Below are 21233 nucleotides of genomic sequence, written 5' to 3'. Positions count from 1 at the left end.
GTACAGAATATGCCTCGGAAACAAATAAAATGTTCCTTCTTTAGAAAGGGCAAACATAACTTATTAATGTTTAAATAATGGTTTTGGAGCATGTAAGAGACTTATTACCTGAACAAGTAGCGCTGAAGGTAAGATTATTTATTATAGAAGTAGTAAAATGTAAACAAAGTAGTATTTTGAATTCCATACAAAATACTAAATCACTATAACTGTACTAATTCCAAAAAAAGCTACAGAAGCTACAGAAGAAAATTATGGTTCAGATATTTGGCCAAATTAAATAAGTAACTTTTTGAAACAGGTCACACATTATAAAAAGCTTTTGAGAAATAAAATAAAAGCTTTTTTCTGGGGAATAATGGGCCGACAGGTTCCATCATAAAACTAGGAGTTTCTCTGTATATCTGGAAAAATAAACTACAACTTGACAGAATATAAAGATTTCATAACAATTTGACAAATCCATTGAAAACAAATCATGCTCGCCTTTGCAGATTACAATATATATCAATTTCTACTCATGGCATATCTATTTCATTTGCAGTATTTTTTCACTATTATTTTACTCGTCTAGTAAAATGACCAATGAGGATAAAATACGTAAAAATCTTCGAAATGGAACAGCACTCCACGGGAAAGTATATCATGTACTTTTATGCCGAATTTACAAAAATAAAATTAAACAAATGAGCCGTGTCACGACAAAACCAACATAGTGGTGCGACCAGCATGGATCCAGACCAGCCTGCGCATCCGCGCAGTCTGATCAGGATCCATGCTGTTCGCTTACAAACCCTATAACAAGTAGAGAAACTGATAGCGAACAGCATGGATCCTGATCAGACTGCGCGGATGCGCAGGTTGGTCTGGATCCATGCTGGTCGCAAACGCATTATGTTGGTTTTGTCATGACACGGCTCAAATATACAAAATAACACATTGAACAGAACACAACCATTTGCTTGAAGAAAAAGAAAAAATAACTATGACAAAATCACAAGAAACATTACTTTGGTCATGCATGAATTTGAGACTAAAATATGGTTACAGAAATGATACTTACCGGGTTCGAAGAGATTTAAGACTTTATAAAAATAGTTTTCAGCTCCGGCGTAGCAGGCAGTTTTGTGTTGTCCCTGACGTACTACCCATTTTGTTTTGGCTAGTCCAATAAAAACAATCTTAATGCCTGAAATAGAGATAGAAACTAAAGTGAATGACAAAAGGAACACATAGAAAACGTTTTGTTATTTTTTTGTTTTGTTGTTGTTGTTTTTTTTCTGCTTTCTTTTCATAATGTTGGTGTTGTATGAAGCATGTAAGTTTTTCAGTTTCGGATAATAACATTTTTGTGATTTCGTGTAAATAAAAATTATAATAGATATTAAAGTGTTTTTTTTCCTATAAATACACGATTTATTTTCATCCATTTTTCATTTATTCAGAAAATAATATTTCATGAGTGACTTCCCCTTAAATTTTGCATAGCAAGACACAGTGTTAATACGGAAAATATGTTTCACTGCAGTGAAAAATATTATTTTACAGTGAAAATACGGAAACTGAAAATACTTTGTGAGTGATAGTGGAATAACAGAATACCATTCATTTTAAAACTTAAATAATACTTCAAATTATGAAACTTTGATGTACTGTTTATTGTGATTTTTTTGTTTGTTTTTTTTTTTCAATATAACAACATTGCTCATTGTAAAACATTATATTATATCCCTCATCGTGAAACATAACGACATAGCTATATTTGAAAACATGAGGACATCACTCTTTGGGAAAAAATATTACACATTGTGAAAGATGAGGACAACACTCATTGTTAAATATGAGGACATTCCTCATTGTTAAATATGAGGACATTCCTCATTGTTAAATATGAGGACATTCCTCATTGTTAAATATGAGGACATCACTCATTGTGAAATATGAAATCACAATTCATTGTGAAACATGAGGATATCACTCAATAATTGTGGAACATGAGGTCATCACCCATTGTGAAATACGAGGACTTCACTCATTTTGAAATATGAGGACATCCCTTATTGTGAAACATGATAAAATTATTGTGAAACATGAGGACATCACTCATTGTGAAATATGAAGACAACCCGCTTTGTGAAACATGATGTGAAGTGCCTTATTTAATTAACATTCCCTTTGATAAATGCAGTAGTCCTGTTTTCAAATAAAATTGTGTGATATATATAGTTATGACAAGAACCTGAGACTTTCTATAATTTATTAATTTAAGATTTATAAGGCTTTTTAGAATATTTGGAATATGTATATTCCTGGGATGTCCATGTCTTGATTTGGTAACTGGCGGGGGACTTAACGGTACATCCGATTGGTGTGTGAAAAATCAAATAAAAATATAGAACAGCCAGGAAAATGCTGGTCACAGTCAATAGCCTATTATTTCTAAGAGTTCAGGAACATAGTAGGGTAAACAACTATCGACGCAAAATAAGAAGCATTTAAAATGGCCAATTTATTACAAGTGTAATTTGCAGGTAGGTATATTTGTAGCTATAAAAACGTCCCATACCGTGCACATAGACTAAATTTAGCATTTAAAATCGATCTACCATGTCTTTGCACAGTCAATGTGTACATCTATTTAAGATAGACCTAATATAAGGACGTTTAAACAATTTGTAAATTTGATACTTGCACAAAATCCGTGACAAACTTAAAAACGTTAAAATCTGAATACAAATTATACATTGTACGTAACTATGTGTATGTAAAATTTCAAGACACAGATAAATATGTAAAGATTACCTTTAATCTTAATGGGTTGGTCCAGTCCCAAGAGTACAGTCCCTGTTACTGTTGTCCCCACGTTAAACACACCCTGTGTATTGTCAAACTTTATATCAAATATTTTAGGTTTCATTTTAATACGAATTATTTAAATGGTTTTTAACTTATATTACTTTCAGTTAGCTATTCTGATAGGTATATCGATAAACATAGTTACTACATTTGACACAATCAGTGGTACCTGTGTACTGATATATTTATACATATTTGAAAATCACTGAAGTAAAACGAGGTAAATGCAACTGTAGAAATACTGCATGGAATAGTATAGTCTGATTGTATTGACCTGTCAATTATGAATACATTATAGCACTCATTTAAATATTCGATCCCACTTCGGTTTTGTCCGTTTATTTTACGAGAATTAATATGGAGTATATCACTAACGTTTGGAAAACTCCCACTAACTTATTGACGGTTCTTGTATCATCCGCAATAGCACAGTCGGTTAAGTAATTACCTAATGTATGAGAGGTCCGAGGTTCGTTCCCTTCTTTGACATTCTTTTTTCTTATTCCAATTTTATTTTAGGTATATTTTAAAGAAAATTGTCAAGCGCTTGCAAAATTGTCTACACGAAATGAAACAACTAAGAAACACTGAATTGTCACATTTTTTTTTGTATTTTTCAACACTGAAATTACTTTTATTGATTATAACCCGAACGAATTTTCAGTATCAATTATATACAAAAATATCGTATTTACAAAAGAGTACAAAGCATATTAACAACAGAACAACCATAACTTCAAAAATTTTGAAAATGGTTATGAATAAGGACATACACTGTCTTGATCTTACATGATGTAGGACATTTTGATATTATATACCCGTGGTTTACCCTATTGCGCTATAACGGTCAGTGTAACTAATTTATAGAAACTAGATTAATTAAATCACATCTTACTACGTACCTCTCACGGAATTTACCGAACATTGATCGAATATTAATATATTCTGTGCATTGACCGTATAATAAGTATGGAATTGACAGGTTAATAAAATCAAACAAAATAGTTAAACTTCATAAAGTATTATATTACTCTTAAACTGTTGTTTGTGGTTGTTTAGTGCCAGTTTGACAGTATTGCAGTTAAGGGACATAACTAGTGCTCCTGTATTCTTTACAGTATTTTGTATTCAGTTCTCCTCAAATCAAAGTAAACTTTTCTACCTAAACCGGTTAGAGGTGAATGTACAAAACAGTTATTGGGGAAATTTAATCTTGAATCCGTGCTCCGACCCAAAAAGCTTTCTTGTTTTAAGGTTATCTAGCTAGAATGTAAATAATTGTCGTAAAATATGACTCGACAACCTTACTTGTAAGTACCATGTTTGGTTTTAAAGTGTATAAATAGTTGTTGATGCATTGCTGTGTCCTTAAAGTTTGGAATTAGAGTGCATGGCATCTTTTTTTATGTAGCAAGACTCTTTTCACCTCAATATATCTTTGTGCGGCACTAAGCTCACCAAAACACATAAATTGGCTTAAACCCACGCTCCGATCTCTTACCGCTTTCCTGTCTGAGGTTATCTGGGAGGTTTCTTCATTTCCTCGGCTATTACCCAATGTAAATATCACGGAGGTAAATGAACACCACTCTGTGCTGACGAACTAAACCTTTAAGGGCAAAATCGGTCCGTATACTTGATAGCGAAAGCAACATCATTTAACATGACTATGAACATAATTATATTTCCCTAAACGGCACTTTTAAAGTTATAAACAATTTTGTCAAATTAATGACTTGCTTTTGCAGAATCTGGCGTTATTTATCATGCATGTACTAGAGAAAATGAATTGTGTCAGGTTTGCTTAATTGTCTGCTCATTACCCCTGGCAGCGAGATAAATTTTGTATAAAGTTAGGATGCATCCACATTGGTTATACACGAATAACACGATATTGTATACTAGTATGATAAGCTTTTAATATTCATTAACATCTTAAAAATCATCATCGTTTGCTTATTTTATTTTGATTGTATTCTGAATACCTTTCTGAATTCCATCATATCCCCTTGAAAAGTATGGATTTAACGATTCCACCAGATTAATCCGTTGAAGTTTAACGATATTGTATATATACCGTGTCCGATGAGAAAGGTATATAATGCTTAACTTTTTGTTAAAATACATTCATAACATGAATTAATGTTGTAACAGTTATCTATTTTATTTTTATTTTACAGACTTCGTGATTTACTTATATTTATTTTTCACTACTGAATTCATTATCATTGTATCGTTCAGCACATATGTATCGAAGATATTACATTTCTGCTAGTATTACTGGACATTATGTTCAGTGTTCGGTGAAAAAAAGGAAACGCTAAACTACCCCACTTCACGGGAGAGGAAGTGTTACACGAGGGATGGAGTTCTTATGATAATTTTGTTTTATATGTCAAAAACCGATTCATAGGCCATTTTTCATCGCCTCTAGCCAAAAATCTGGTAGTTTTGTTTATTTGCACATCCATGCCAAACATACCTAATTATAATGCAAAATGCAAACAGAAAGCCCCGGCTGACAAATGTATACCCGATTTTTCAGATGTTTCGGAGTTCTGGTGATAGATCAAAAGCTGTCCTTTAGTTCTTATGATAATTTTTCTTCACTGCCAATGTGTTTCTTGCGCTAAATCACGGCACGCTTTAGCGTTTTATATTATACAATAAGGTTGTAAATAATTATGAAATGTAGGTTGCAGCTGACGAGCTGAACTTCTAACCTGCAGCGCATTCGACATGTGTTCTATTGGATTTAAGTCAGGTGAGCGAGCTGACCAGTTCATGCGCTAAAAAAAAACCCTCTCTAGGTAGCCCTGGACCACCCTGGCCCTATGGGGGCGGACATTATCGTCCATTAGAATGAACTGATCGCCGACTGCTGCAGCATACAACCTAATCTGGTTGTCTAAGATGTCGTCTATGTATCGTTGACCTGTCAATGTGCCTCTATTTAGCACAACCAGGTCGGTTCGTCCATCCAAACTGATGCCTCCCCACACCATAACTGACCCATCTCCACAGCAACATTTGCCGCCTGAAACCGTTCACCTCGTCTTCTCCAGACTCTAGCTGGCCTATAAGTAAAGTCTATGTAGAACCTGGACTCTCAAGTGCTGCATGGTCCACCGTGTATGCTCCACGGTTCATTCCAAACGGGCCTGGCGATGTCGACACGTAAAAGGTATACGTTATATGCAAGGTCTTCTCGACCGCAAATTACCTTCATGCAGCCTTCTACGTACCGTCTGCGTGGAAACACAGAGCCCAGCAGCATAAGCAAGGTCATGTCGATGAGAAGTTGCTGTCGAAAAAACCTTGTACGACGAACCTGAACGACCAAAAACCGATCTTGAGCTGGTGTTGCGACCCTTTGCCGACCTCCAGCATGCCTCTTGACGGTTGTAGCATATAGAGCTGGTATCTCTCCAAGACTGGTATGACGTTGTGGTGTACACCAAGCGCCGCACTAACCTGGTGGAAGATGGCCCCTTGCTGCGCAATCCCTACAGCCCTCCATAACTCTGCTTCTCTCAAATGCCGCCTAATGTTGTCATTCGCCAAATCGAAGTGACAGATGTAAGAAATGTAAGCCACTGAATGACAATAAACCGGTAATGTCGCCGTATAACAAGATATATGATTGTACACTCATCAAAAACATGAAAATATTAGGGTGCATGCTTTCCATGCTACCTATACGAGTTGTTATGAATAAGTCAACCGGGACTAAATAATAAATAATTTAGTTTAATAAGTCAAAACATTGCTGAATCAGAATTTTTAAAAATTGGAAAGAAATCTGTTTTACACTTGTGATAATATAAAAATTAACTTATGGTGCTTAGCAAAATTCGAGTAGTATACAAAACCACCAAAGGTGCGCCGACACAAATGTATGCACACACACCCAGGCATAAAGACATACTTCCTTTGTATATAAAAATATTTCCTACTTGTGATTATAAAGGCCCATTGCACGTATACTCTATCTATACTCTATCAACCAATTAACTTCACATTCGTTAAAGCTACATGTCTGCAGATGAGTCAAAATGTTTCAATTAAATCAAACCTGAGAAAATTGTACTAAGATGTCAGGAAAAGAAATAAGTTTCAAGATTCAAGTAATATTTTACATATTATGTGCGATTAATGACTGATTTTTTCAGTATTTTTAACTATATTCTTACTGCGTTACTAACGCAGTCAAGGCTATTTATGCATATTTTGACCACGTTTTAGTACTTTACGTGCCTTGTAAGTGCTATTGATAATGTGTTAACTGCTTTCTTTTGGTTACTTCACATTATTACACATTCAATACATTATCTAAAATTTCATGAAAATTAGCCTGAATCTGGAGGCGTGCTGCTTAAGAATAAAGCGCGGCGCAAGAACCACGACTTAAAGTTTAACGATAACCATACCAGTTAACTCTGCTTATCAACAAAATTTTTGCGCTCAAGGGAAATAACTCAGTAAAATGTTTCTAGAATAGCATCGAGCGAGTTGCCAAAGCGCGTTGTTTCAGGCACATGCTAGTGATCGGTGGTAGAAACTTACAAATCCGTCACACAAGATTTGCTTTTTAACTTGTTAAAAAATCACCTACAAATATTCGGGATTCAGTAACTGCATGTTTCAAGTGAATATTTAAGTATTTGCAGAGAACTTTCATCAATTTTTTTTTCAAGAAGCATCTTACTCTGGGACTCAATATTATTATCAACACCCAGAACCAAGTTTAATGGCACATTATAATGATTATGCCTCAGAAACGATATTTTCCCCTTTTTTTGAATAACAAAAAGTACCACGTTTGAAAAATGATTTTAGAGCATGTTAGATGCCGATCACCTAAAGAAAGTGGAATGTGAATTATTTTGTCATTCAAGTAGCAAAATGTTAACAAAAGTATTTTCATTTTCATACAAAATATATCACTTTATCTGTACTAATTACCTAATTATCATTTCTAAGGCATAATGATCCCATTACGTGGGATTTTCTTGAAGATGTATGCAAGAACGTTCTTTAAATACATATTCATTTCATGCAAATAGGCATCATTTTATGTGATCAAAACATGGAGACTAAAAATCTTTAGTGTTATTAAAATTGACCACAGTATAACGATTCACTGCTTCGTGAACATAGTATCTTTCAACTTTCATAAACCATATCTGATTTCAAAACCAGCTATTTCAGATTTTGTTGTTATTTTCTCGTTCTCTCTGCATTTTTATATATTTTATTGTAAGGCACTATGCTGCGGAACATACAACTATGCACCGAATAAACAATAAATCTTTTCAATGTTTTTTTCATTTATTTACAGATCACATATCACTTGTTTTCTTTGACTTGATCTGGGCGGCAATTCTGTCCAAATCACGTCTGCCCTGTGAGGTCAGCCTGCGGCCACTGGAAAATAAAACATAACTCAAATAAATAAATATTAAGTATGTCAAACAATTACTTGTACTGTTTTATAATTGGTTTCTGCAAATAGTGTGCATGTCACATTTTGTACCAACATTTGTAAGCAACTATTAGAAGATCTGTTTTTGTTGTTTTTTTTGTTTTCTTCAAAGAAAGCTGATGATATCATATGTTAACAATGTGACCAAGATGACCCTATTTTAGTTAAATGAGTATTTTATTCACTAATTATTATTGCAAGATGACGCTAATTTAGTTAAATGAATAAATCAACAAATTCTTTATAATTTACATTATAAATTGGTCAAGTATTTTAATTTTGTTAAGTACATGTATTTTAAATGCCACAAATGGTTGTTAGCAAACAAATTTGTGAGCACAGCAACATTTTTCCAGACTCAATAAGAAAGAAATGTCAAAAATCTTGAAGACAAGTAGTCATCCCATCAGCTCAACTTCAGCAAAAGTGTGCACAAAATTTATATACATGAATTCTGTATTTATGAAATCAAGCTCACAATAATTTTCAGCTTTTACTTTCATTTATTTCCAATCAGACTCATTAAATCAGTTTTAACTCTCACAGTTGTCAAGATTTAAGAAGTTCATCATGCTGGAATACAATATCTTGATTTAACCCATCTTATAATCTTAATCCACACTGCATTTGCCTTCCAAAAGAACTATTTATCATTTTGCAAGCATGCAAGAATACAGTTTCAAGTCCAGCTATCCTTAAAGTGACATTATGCTCATATTTTCATAAAGTTGAGCTGAATTGACTTTATATTTCAAAAGATTGACTGTCAAAATGGTGTTTGACCAACCGTTGATATTGGAAATCAATGATTGAATCTTTCAAAGATTAAATATTATCTAACTTTTAATAAAAGTATGGCTATACCAATATATAAGCTAGCCTGATCCCTTTAACTATAGCATTTCCTCTAATACTTAAATTCTTCAACATAACCCTTTTGTGAAAAAAATTACACACTTTGTTATCAATCTTTTGCCACAACCAGTTTTTTTTGTCGAACGGCAACATTTCCATTTCTATTGTAAAGGAAGATCACAATAAGCCAATGGGCTAGCTTTCTCATATTAAAGAACCTGATCCTTGCAGGGCTTGAACCTACATCCGTGAGAGGGCAAGTGGTTTAGTCAGCGACCTTAACAACTAAACCCGACTACAACAACAACACATGTCCATTTCACAAATTGTATAAATGTAATATCTAGAAATGTTAACTTACCCATTTGGGTCTTTCTCCACAATCTTCAGGTTCTCAAGGCTCTGTAACAGACGTCTGGAGATGGATCCAGTGGCCTTACAGAAATGACTTGGGGCAGTTCCACGTCGGCGGCGACCTATAAACAACCAACTTATAATTATTCTATATAATATATCATGACATCATAATGCATTAGTATGGTAGATATTAATCAATTCATTCAAGAATTTGAACCATATTTAATTTTTGATGAGGGATTTTTTTGTTTTGTTTTAATTACAAGTAATACAGGAATGACTATTAAAGGGCAGATCCATGTCAGCATAGACCTTGAAACAACAAATGTTATATAATAATAAAGACATTTTAATATATTGAAGAGTATAATATATGTCTTAGTTCATCATTAGATGTACTTTCAAGATTATGAACCAAACTGAACAAAGATGACTTTCTTACTTAACATTTTTAAACAGAACTAGAACTCTGCGAGTCGGATGTGTCGCCTTGTGAACAATATAGTTTATGAGAAATGGCCAGGACAAAAATGAAATTTGAAAGTCAACAAAGGGCAATAACTCAAAGAATTTTGGGTTTAGGGGCTATTTTCTTTGTTTTCTTAAGGGCTACTAGCCCATAAACCCTTTGATCACGGAATGAACCTATTGTTCTCTTTACTGCTTTATAGCCCCTAAACCCAAAATGTTTGCTCGGACAGACGGTTCAATTACTATATGTAATAATAAGAAGCGCAGAGTACCGGTTCTTGTGCACTGTACTTCGGGTCATTATAAGAAGCATGCATACCAAGTTTGAAGTCAATTTCGACATATAATGACCGACTTATGCTCCGGACAAGCTTAAGGGGACGCTGACAATGACACCGCCGACAAAAGTAACCCCTATATGTCGCCTTTTTCAAGGCGACACAAAAATTATCAATCCAGAATTTATGGGACTTTGTGCATTTTTTTTCTTTTTTGTTACAGAAGATTTGATCTAATGTAATAAGTAGTGCACTTTTTTTTTTGTTACAGAAGAATTAATCTAACGTTGTAAGATGTAAACTATTTTCTCAAGTAAGCAAAATTGCTGGGAAGAATCATTTCTCCGAGTTTAGTAAAGATGTGTGACTTTCTCTTTCAGACTCATTAAATCAGTTTTAACTCTCACTGATTGTCAAGAAATAAAATTATCATCATAAGAAAAAGTCACATTATTTACATTACTTCCATGATCCAATACAATTATCGGTATACAATTATTTATATAAAATTAAAATATGCTATATACTGTACTACGATTGTCACGCCCTACCCCTTGATCAAATAAATTTAAATAAGTTGGTAAGACATATATGCTCTACTTTAAGAGGCAAATTGGTAGTCTTAAATATGTCTATATGCAGTAAGCGTTTTCGCTTAGAGCAATGTCAAGTAATAAAGTTTATGCCTTTTTATAGACAAGATGTGAATGTTTGTTTGTTTTATTGGGTTTTACGTCACACGACACAGTATAGGTCATATGGCGACGTTCCAGCTTAAATGGTGGAGGAAGACCTCAGGTGCCCTTCCATGCATTATTTCAGGCTTGAACGGGTACCAGAATAGAACCACCGATATTTCGTAAGCTAGCTGGATAGCTTCCTCACATGAAAGAATTCAAAGTCCTTATTCGGATTCAAACCCACAGCGGTAAGAGGCAAGTGGTTTGAAATCAACGACCGTAACCACTTGGCCACGGACATCCACAGTTGTGCACGTAAGAAGTTGTAATCTTTATTAAGAATCAAAGCAGTGTCAGATACATTGTAGGCTGGTCTTCTTAACATTGAACCCGGTGGAAAACCAATGTTTAAACATAGCTAAAAATAATGACAAGCGTACCTCCGTAGATGGTCTCAAAAGCTCCGACTCCAGCTGGTGATCTGATGTACAAGTGTCTGCAGATAGATGCTGAAAATACAACACACGATTCTCAATGAAGAAAGAATTTAACCCTTTTCACATGAATGACTGATTCCATGTTAAAGTTTAACTGCCTATTATATATTTATGAAGAATTCTTTTTAATATCAAAAATGTTTTCAGGTACTTTATGGCTACAAATGAAGTGTGGCCGCAACTTTATCTACTTACATTTTTTGTATCAAATATTTTTTAAACTTAAATTTGTAATATGAATGACACTGAAGTACAGAAAACATACAAGATACGTGTTCACATTTCAAGATTCAACAATTGAGTTTTACCTAATGAAATGTAGAACATGGTATGAAAAAAGAAAGAATACTATTTTCTGCAAGTGTTCCAATATCAGAATTAAATCAGTTTGAAATCCTCTCACAAATGGTTGATCAAGTGATTTTTTTCATCACCAGAACATTACAGAAACATTTATCTTATATTGTATTAAATGTCATAAAGTTCATTAGAAAAAAGTACATGATAACTCAATATTTTTTTTTCTTTTTTAACACTCGTGACTATATATACATGTTTATCAACAGGCCTACTCTACCAGTGCAGAACCTTGCAGGCTAATTCAACAATGAAAAGCAAAAATACAAAGGGAAGGAAATCTATCTTACAACAGTAACAATGTTTCACAAGTATTGCACTAAAATCTGGCAAAACTGTCTTATAATAAATACTGCATTTTATGATTTATAAATTCTCAAACAGGCCAATAAAAGTCATTATCCTAAATGAGACATGGACTGGTTAATTTGTTAGAAGAAATGGTGTTGCTATGCAAAACAAGATAATACGAAAATTCTTTCAGGCTTATAACAAAATGGATGGTAAAAGTTCCGTATCAGAATTAAATCAGTTAAATATCCCCTCATGGAGTATCACGTCATTTTTTATTCATCACTGGAACAAGTTATCAACATTAAAACATGTTAAGCAATGTCATTCAGACTAAAAAGACTTGAGATGTTCTGAATGATAGTACTCCAACTGTCTTTTATTCACTTTTCAAATTTAAAAATATTCACAGGTCACCATAACCATTTTGCATTTAAGTAAAATTTCTAGATATCATTGCCTTTTCCCCCCACAATAATCTTTGCCTTCTATAGAAGTAATGCAGCTACTTTTTCAAATTCAATGTGTAAATAAAGAATCTTCAAATTTCAAATCTGTTATGATTGCTACACTACTAGCTATTCTCAAATTTTAGATGGCTACTATAGGATCTATGGATAATGTAATGGCAAGAAGCCTGGGAAGAATCATTTCTCCAAGTTTAGTAAAGATGTGTGACTTTCTCTATCAGACTCATTAAATCAGTTTTAACTCTCACTGATTGTCAAGAAATCGAAATTATCATCATAAGAAAGTCACTCTGTTTTCATTACTTCCATGATCCAGTATGATTATCATTATCTGTTTATAATTATCATTAAATAAATACTATTTCATCTCCTTTATAGTGCAGTATCAGGTAAAGTTCTTTTAAATTTAATAGGAGTTAACCAGTTATTGCACTAACCATATATACTGAAACTATCAGGCAAGATAAATTATATATTGAATTTTGATACTACACTTTTTATATTTTAGTATCAGTTTGTCTCCATTGCTTTGCTTTTTTTTTTACATTTTTAAGATACCAAGTTACAAAGCAATTTATTCACAAGCAGGGCCAAAACACTATTTTTGGGGAAGACGCATCAGCCTTTTTCTTGGGGAAAATATGTGTGATTTTGCATACTTTGCATTGGGAAAAGGGGTCTCAAATTTAACACAAACTTTTAACAAGTTCTTCAAAATAGAAAAGCAAAAAGCACTGGGAAATACTAATAAGGCAGTAAAAGACCTTAATTCAACACCATCATTTAATTTTGTTCTAAATTCTATGGGAAATTTCAAAAGACTGGGGAATTTTGAGGACCAAACTGGGGGAAAAAAGAGGCTAGTTTGGTTGGGGAAGCAGCCTATATTCGGCCTCTACAAAGAAGGTTTTTTTTGGCCCTGATAAATGATTATTTTGTGTGAATATCTAGTCAGACTCATTAAATCAGTTTGTACTCTCACTAGGTATCAAGATATAGAGATTCATCATTAGAAATTCACACTATTTTGTAACTATTAAGGCCTAAAAAAAAAATTGATGTGTTTCTGGTGGCGAGGCAAAAAAAAGTAGGGTCGGTAGGTCGGACTTTTTTTTTTTTTTTTTTTTTTTTTTTAGTCAATCAACGATTGTAGATATGTCAGATACGGATTATATGTACTTTAAATTATATTCTATAGCATATAAAAGTACTTAAAATGTTAGACTACCAAACCTAGTCTTCAATATTTTATTTTGAAATAAATTTTACCAATGGCATGACTCGACTTTCGTTTTCATTTTTTTTATTCTTACCGAACAACTGGCTTCAATTTTAATATTATCACTCTTAACATGACCATGCACGTCCGAAAAATGTTTTGAGCTGTTTTGCTGTGGTCTATTAATTTGATTTCCTGTTTTGCCAAACTATGATCGTATTTTTAAAGAAAATCGCCAGCAGTGACACTTCGGCTGCTTGTTGTGCCGCCATATTAGCCGGTGCGCGTTAATACGTAATTGGAACCCGAATCGTCTGTGCCTGACATTGTTGTCGACTCGCAATACTAAAACCTGTCTTCGGTACGGGCGCCATTTTTTTTTTGTACATCGATAAAAAACTTTGGGTCGGCGCTAAAAAATAGGGTCGGTCGGGCCACCGGAAACACAACATTTTTTTTTTTCAGGCCTAACTATACAGAACACCAACTGGTGGTTTTTCTCACTAAATTTTAAAGAACCTATAGCCCGTTGATTTTGGGAAAAAATATTGCTAATATTGCTTATTTGGGAGCTTAAAAAGATGGTTTTAGTTCAGATTTTATGGAAAAATTGCTTAATTTGAAAGAAAGTTTTGACCGTTTTGAAATTGGCAGAGCAGATAATTTTGTCACTTTGAAAACAAATTCCAAACGAAAGCTAGTAAAGTTTTCAAAGGAAAGCAAGAGAGGAACTATTTTATACTAAAAACATTCCATACTGATCTCAATGAAGTACCATGTTAGGAACACGCAAAAATATTTTCTAAAACTAAAATAAAAATTTTTTGGTCGTGGACGGGAAACAGCAATCTCCTGGATTAGACCCTTACGTATATTTAAGGAGAAAAACCTGTATATAATTAATAGGGACTGTTCAAGGACTTTGCTGGAAAAAACATTTTCATTTTTGGCCTTGCCAGACATCAGTATAGAGCCAGTGCAGCCTCTTTTGAAGTGTTTCGACTTTGAAATCCTATAACTTTCAAATTCAGAATATGACAATCCAGTATACAAATTCTGTAGATTAAGGTATTGAGGTAAACGGTGAACATGTCTCCCTATCAGAATTAAATCAGTTATAAAATACTCTCACTTTGTATTTCAAGACAGATCTTTCATCACATGGAGACATTACATTAAAATATGAAATAATAGCCTGAAAATGGCTGAAATAGGAAAAAGTGATTTACCAGCCCTAATAAAATACCAGTCGACATCATAGGGGGATAGCTCCTTGAATCTTCCGGTCTTGATAAAGTCAGTCCACTCTGGCACCTTCATTTTACCAGACCTAAAGTAAACAATCTTCTTTACAGCATACAAATCTATTTGATTTCAAGTATATATCTCTTGCATACAAATCTATTTGATTTCAAGTATATATCTCTTAATGATTGATCTTATCAAGATTATATTGAAACTTGAGCTATTTAATGTGAAAGATTTTAGGAACGTTTTATCAGTAAGTTTTTATGCTGGTTTACAATAGAACAAGTGCAGTACGAGTATGCAATGTGAAGCCATTTATATTTTTCTTATTTTTCATTGATGATTCCAGACTTAGCAACAGGAAATTAACATTTTTCAGGGGCAAAATAAGGACTTCACAAATTAATTTCCTGTTCAACATTATTAAAAATAGTTATACCTTATAAATTTAATAAATTGGACTTTTCATACTGAAATTCACTAAAATTTACTTACTTTTTTAAAAAGGCAGCAAAGGCCCTAGTAAAATCATGTGCATTGACATCCTTCACTGAGATCCCCATCTGTAAAATATGATAAAGATAAAAGTCAATTATGACAAGAATAAATATTAAGTACAATTTAGATATGACCCAAAATGAATACATATCACAAATTAAAAATTTTATGTAATTTTCAGCCTCAGTAGAGGCAAGTATTTTTGTGTCAGGGATCGAAAATTCCACTCGTCCTCTCGTATTTACAAGTAGACATTGATGCAGGACGAGTACAAAATTGTTGAATGCTCGTCCGGCAGGACAAGTGTAAATTTGCCGATGTAATAGAAATGTAGAATTCTCAAAATCAGTTTGTTTACATTTAAGGATGGAAAACCGAAAACAAATCTTGTGTTTTAGGTTATGTATAATTTAAGCTCTTAACGCACTGTTAATTGGATACGGGCGTAACTAAAGTGCCTGACAATGCCCTATAAAGTGCGTGAGTTATACATAACCTAAAACACCAGCTTTGTTTCTGATTTTGGTTCGTTAAATTTATGTAAAGAAATCAACTATGAGAATTTTTAGCGGTCTTTTTGCATCGTCAAGGTATTATTGCATAGGCGATGTTTATCTTAAACATCGACAGGGCACTTGTTTGGTCGTTTTAGGGGCTGATTATGGGTTCCGTTCAAAACTTCCCCTCTCAAAATCATATGTATTTTTCCCCTATCTCAGAAAAAAATCCCCTCCAAATTCTAAAATAAATCAACTTAAAGTAATTTGTTTGATTTGTTAAATAGCTATTGATTTCAATGGTAGGAAAATTACAAACTATTGAAACCAATGGTAGGATATCATGTAATGAGTAGTCCAATATATTAGATGTTACAGGCTTGTTATAGTTGATGTCGGTCAAGCCTCGTTGGTCACATTTACTCATTACACTAGTCCTATAACTAAAATATGACGTCGCTTTGAGATATATTTTTTGCTTCTGGGAAAAGCAATGTCATATCGAAATTGCTCAAAAACCCATAGCATGTTCGGCCAGAAAATCGGGCGTAACGAAAAACAATCAAGACAGCTTGTATTTACATTAGTTTTGACCTATTTATGAACAAAACTAAAAAATAAATACCTTTTGTCAAAATAATAAAACTGTTAGGGTAAATGTGATAAAAATACACTGAACAGCTGAATACATGATCAGGTCTAGGATTTCATGATATTTATGGACTGTCCGTAAATTTATAGACAGTCTAGAAATTTAATGATTTTTCAATCCATAAATTTACAGATATTCAATGTGAAATTTGATGTTTTTAGTTTTACAATAAAATCCGCAGCTTTAGACAAGTTGTTTTATTGATTGTTTATATTTACAAAGGTAATGGGGTGAGTTTCATCTTTGTATGATGATTTTGAAATTTTTGTAAAAAATGAAAATTGAAAGTCATCAAACTGTTCTGAATCTTAACATACTGTTACATTTAATCGTATGATACCTAACCTTATTTATTTTAACCTGCGGTTTTAAATTTTAATGCAACTTCTACTATTTTCTTACTTAATGTCTGTAAATTTACAGATAAGAAAATCTGTAAAATTATGGATCGTCCAAAAATTTACAGACTGTCCGTAAATATCATGAAATCCTAGACCTGATGGTATCATAAAATTTCGAATTTTGCCTTAAAGCGACGCAAAATTACCCTTCCTTAGGGTATGGGTACCTGTCCCCAACAGATGTCTTGTGCCCTGATCGAGGCAAAAATACAGAACGTGTAGCAAAGCATGCAGGACGAGTAGAAATTTGGATCCCTGACTGTGTGGGCACAAAGTTTTTTTTGAGTATAAAAATGTTTTGTTCCCCAAAATCACGCCTTAAATTAGGTCTGCAGTTCGCGACTACATCTAAATAAAGGATATAACCGACTTGATCTGAGCTTTTGGCAACACACACCACTAAATTTGCATGTAAATAAGCGCTCTTCCGGTCGAAATAACTGGCTATAAAATGAGAACTTGACGATCTACGCGGTACAGTGTACACCAAATATAAATTTACACTTTAATCTACACAAATAAATTTACAAATCAAACAAACTACCGCATATTGATAAGTGCAAATTTTAGATAATATATTATTGCGATAAATTTACTTTCTGTCGCACGTCACGTTTGCGGATGTTGAAAAGAAAGACAGGTGTTTACATAATTTTGATCATGGAAATCGTGAATCTTCGGTCTATACATATTTTCGTACTCTTAATTCTTTCGCCCATCTAATTTGCACAAATACTGTTTAAAAGAAACTTTTTCCGTTTAACCTATTTTTTTTTTTTTTGCTTTGCGTTATTTCTTTGCCAGTTTGAAACTAATTTTTAGGTTCTTAGCTTGTTACGTATTTAAAGATAATAAAATTATAAAAATATCAACAAACCGACAACAATCTCGATTTGTCAGGAGCGTGCCTTGGCCTTAATTAATGTGAAGGCCAACTGTTTCCCTGAATTGTCAACAGGTCGCTTTGCGTGAGAAAATTGAAGGTAGCCAAATAATTTGTCCCCATGGTTAGGGTGATGCGAGAGCAATTGAGACACCAACGTTTGGCAGCAATGCATTTGTGTATAATTGCCTGATTCTATTTAAAGATTACCAAATGTGCACTTGGTAAGCACTTATTTAAGTAGCATTTAAGGTGCATTAGAGTAGACAGTGTTATCAGTCAAAGCGTAGGGACTGTCTGAAAGTGTTGGGAATTCTGTAAATGAAATGTATAATTTAGAAAAAAATATATACTGTATACCATTGCTGAGTGTTTTGTATTCCAAAATTTATCATGGCAGGCTAAGAGAAAAAAGGTGAGGCCTCTACCGATCGCTGTATATTTTATCTGCCGATCCTGATAAATTTTATAATATCTATATGTACTTGTTTGGTATTCTATTTATCATGTTTCCAATTTTAATATGCGTTTCTTTCTTTAAAAATGAAACAAAAACCTGTTTAAAAAAACCTCGAGTTCATGGCAGCGCACAATATTAATATGACAAGGGTCACATCTGTAAACAAAAAGTCCAAATGTTTTAGTCAAATGTAAAAGAGACTTTAATATTAAAAAAAAAATCTGTCCAATACATTGTTTATCAATTTAATATTTTCAAACTAATAAGAGGTAACAATATTCCATTCTCTGAAGTGTCTAGCTGATAAAGCTGGGGGAGACTAAAGCTAAATAATTTTTGCACTTTATAAACAGAAATTAATGTAATGACACGTTAAAACCGCGTTCCTGATTCTACCACAGTTATTGTTAGATAATATTAAAACATGAGAATCAACATTGAATTGAATGAGGAACACTTTACAGGAAAAAAAACACAATAGGCTTAATGAAAATGAAATAAGGATTTGAATCATACTTTCCCGACAATATATGCAGTTTTTAAGAAGCACAATATCGTGCCGTAAAGTCAAAACAAATTAAGAAGCCTAAACTCCAATCGTAACAATAAAAGTATTGTAAACGTTTTTAAGGAACACCAAACCCTGGGGGCTCAACACCGAGAGTGGTTTGTGTCGTTTAATACGGGAAACTAATTCCTTTATTGTTAATTCAACATACTTTAGTATTTGCATATTATATGCTCATTATGACGTTTTACCAACGTCGTTACAGTATATTTGACGTTAATTTACGTCATTAGTCATTGTCACTTAGTTACAGGGCGATGACGTCATCGGCTAAAATGCCACTTCTGTTCCAACAGAAATTGGTTACATCTAAACAGAAAATTAAGAAAATGAATTAAGCCTGAGAAGGTGATAAATTAAATCAATGGTGGGAACCCGAATTTCTGGACAAAAAACTTTACCCTGAGACCGACTGGTCTTCCCGTTCAGAGATTGTAAGTTTGTCTAAATATTAAAATCGTTAATTTTGAACCGAGAATTTATTGATTTACTCTGTTTTACGGTAAATTTTATTAGAATACTTGAATACCAATTGTATTGTAATTCAACATTTAATAAGTATTTATAATCAAATGAAGTCTCTACTTTGCTCTACATCATACTGCTGTTAAAATCGTTTACGATACGATCACTCTTAGCAGGTATACATTGTAAACATTAGACAATTAATAAGATACAAGGAACCCGGGAACCAGTCCCTTTGCTCTTATTGAATAAGACCCCTCGGTTCTTTTACATGCCCAGTGTATAGCACTGATACATGCGAGGTAGGAAATCACCGAAAGTGTCTCTGAAAAATCCGTCAAGGTGTAACCCAGGATCGAACCCGGACCTCAGGAGTGATAATCAGAATGGTTTAATTAACTGAGGCTTTCCGCGCCACTTTATATTTATCTTCCTTTTATCTCAACACTATCAAATATATATTCCGCGCATAAAATGCCAACGTTGGACTAGATCTAAAATAGAAAAAAGTAAACAATTTCAAACAAAATGAAATGAATTCAATTTTCAATATTCTTTTTGACGCATTTCAATCTTCAAAATCTGCCAAGGACTTAGATTTTGAAGGTCAACAAAAACCTATAAGAGCTTAAAATGCGACAAGTACTAGTAGATTAAAAGATGCGCTAATGAAGTAAACAGAAAGAAAAGTAGAAATAAAAGAAAGTGAACAGAGGGCAAGGTGTAAATTAAGGATAAGAACATCTCAATATGGATTACAATGGACCTCCCAGCTGAACACGGGCCGGCAACGACAAAAAAAAAACTGAAAAAGGGGTGATCCCTCGGAAGCGGTAAAAACAACAATTAAATATAAAAATTGCAGTCTCGGTTTGATGATGAGTCTGTTCATGCAGAGAATAATTAAAAATGCATTGCATCTCTCAATGCCCCAACTTAAAAGTTATTCAACGTTCAATCACTAACGTGTGGGAATCAATGACCCCGAAGCACCAAGAAAATAATTATAAATAACACTGAAGAGAAGTTAGGTGCAATCTCACACAGCTGCCACAAACAGCATTTGACTTCCTCTGTTGTGAAAAATTGCACACTCGGTTAGAAATGTCCGAGCCAAGCTTCACTACGATGAGGGCTTGATGTTCGTAAGATCTTCGGAATACATTGGACTTCTTGAGAATGAAAACAACTTCAAGGCTTTGTAAATCTAATTAAGTTTTTTGGCCGTATAAGGGCGTCGCACGGAATGGCACCATTTCGCTTCCGTACGTATACCTTAAAAATGTTCGCACGTTCTTTTTTTACATTTTCAGTTGCGTAAGGCGGTCGGGTTTCAGGAAGCTCAAGCTACCTTTAGAGACATATACAGACACCGACTTTAGTAAAGATGATTGCAGGTAAAGTACATTTATCCCTCCATTTTTCCCTTTCCATTGCAAAATGGAAAGCGATCATGCTATGATAAAATCGCACATCTGTCTATTCATATTAATTCGTTTGTTCCTAGACTTTATCCTAATTTTCTTCAACGCTATTTCGAATTCCGAGAAAAACTTTATAGGTCTGATCGGGGACTTGTCTGCGTCTAAATAATTTTTTTTATCACCGACAAGATTACGCCCGACCTCCATGGATTAATTGTCGTTATATAGCTTGATACACTGCATTGGTAATGTGGAGTAAAGTGCATTAATGTCATATATAATGCTAGTCCTAAATCCGACACGAAAAATCATGCAACTATT

The 21233-nt window shown here is 33.6% G+C and overlaps 1 protein-coding gene across 1 annotated transcript; it reads right to left on the bottom strand.

The window, feature by feature from the left end:
- Positions 1 to 8168: 8168 nt before the first annotated feature.
- LOC132754479 (small ribosomal subunit protein eS19) lies at positions 8169 to 15708 on the bottom strand. Its single transcript, XM_060745115.1, has 5 exons — positions 15560 to 15708; positions 15046 to 15146; positions 11423 to 11491; positions 9558 to 9672; positions 8169 to 8283 (listed from the first exon to the last, which is right to left on the bottom strand). Exons 1-5 carry the CDS (start codon positions 15625 to 15627, stop codon positions 8199 to 8201), a joined length of 438 nt encoding a protein of 145 aa, XP_060601098.1. The 5' UTR covers positions 15628 to 15708; the 3' UTR covers positions 8169 to 8198.
- Between the last annotated feature and the right edge of the window lie 5525 nt (positions 15709 to 21233).

Source organism: Ruditapes philippinarum, unplaced genomic scaffold (assembly GCF_026571515.1).
Source record: "Ruditapes philippinarum isolate M1 unplaced genomic scaffold, ASM2657151v2 ctg956_1_1_1_1, whole genome shotgun sequence".
Lineage (NCBI taxonomy): Eukaryota > Metazoa > Mollusca > Bivalvia > Venerida > Veneridae > Ruditapes > Ruditapes philippinarum.
The sequence above is the reverse complement of the archived record's forward strand: the minus strand, read 5'-3'. Positions and strand labels throughout refer to the sequence as shown.

Coding starts and splice junctions, on each gene's coding strand:
- LOC132754479 (XM_060745115.1), bottom strand. CDS start 15,627: ATGGGGATCTCAGTGAAGGATGTCAATGCACATGATTTTACTAGGGCC. Junction 11,492..15,045: donor CTGGTATTTTATTAGGGCTG/GTAAATCACTTT, acceptor TTGTATTTTCAG/CATCTATCTGCAGACACTTG. Junction 9,673..11,422: donor TTTTGAGACCATCTACGGAG/GTACGCTTGTCA, acceptor GGTTGTTTATAG/GTCGCCGCCGACGTGGAACT.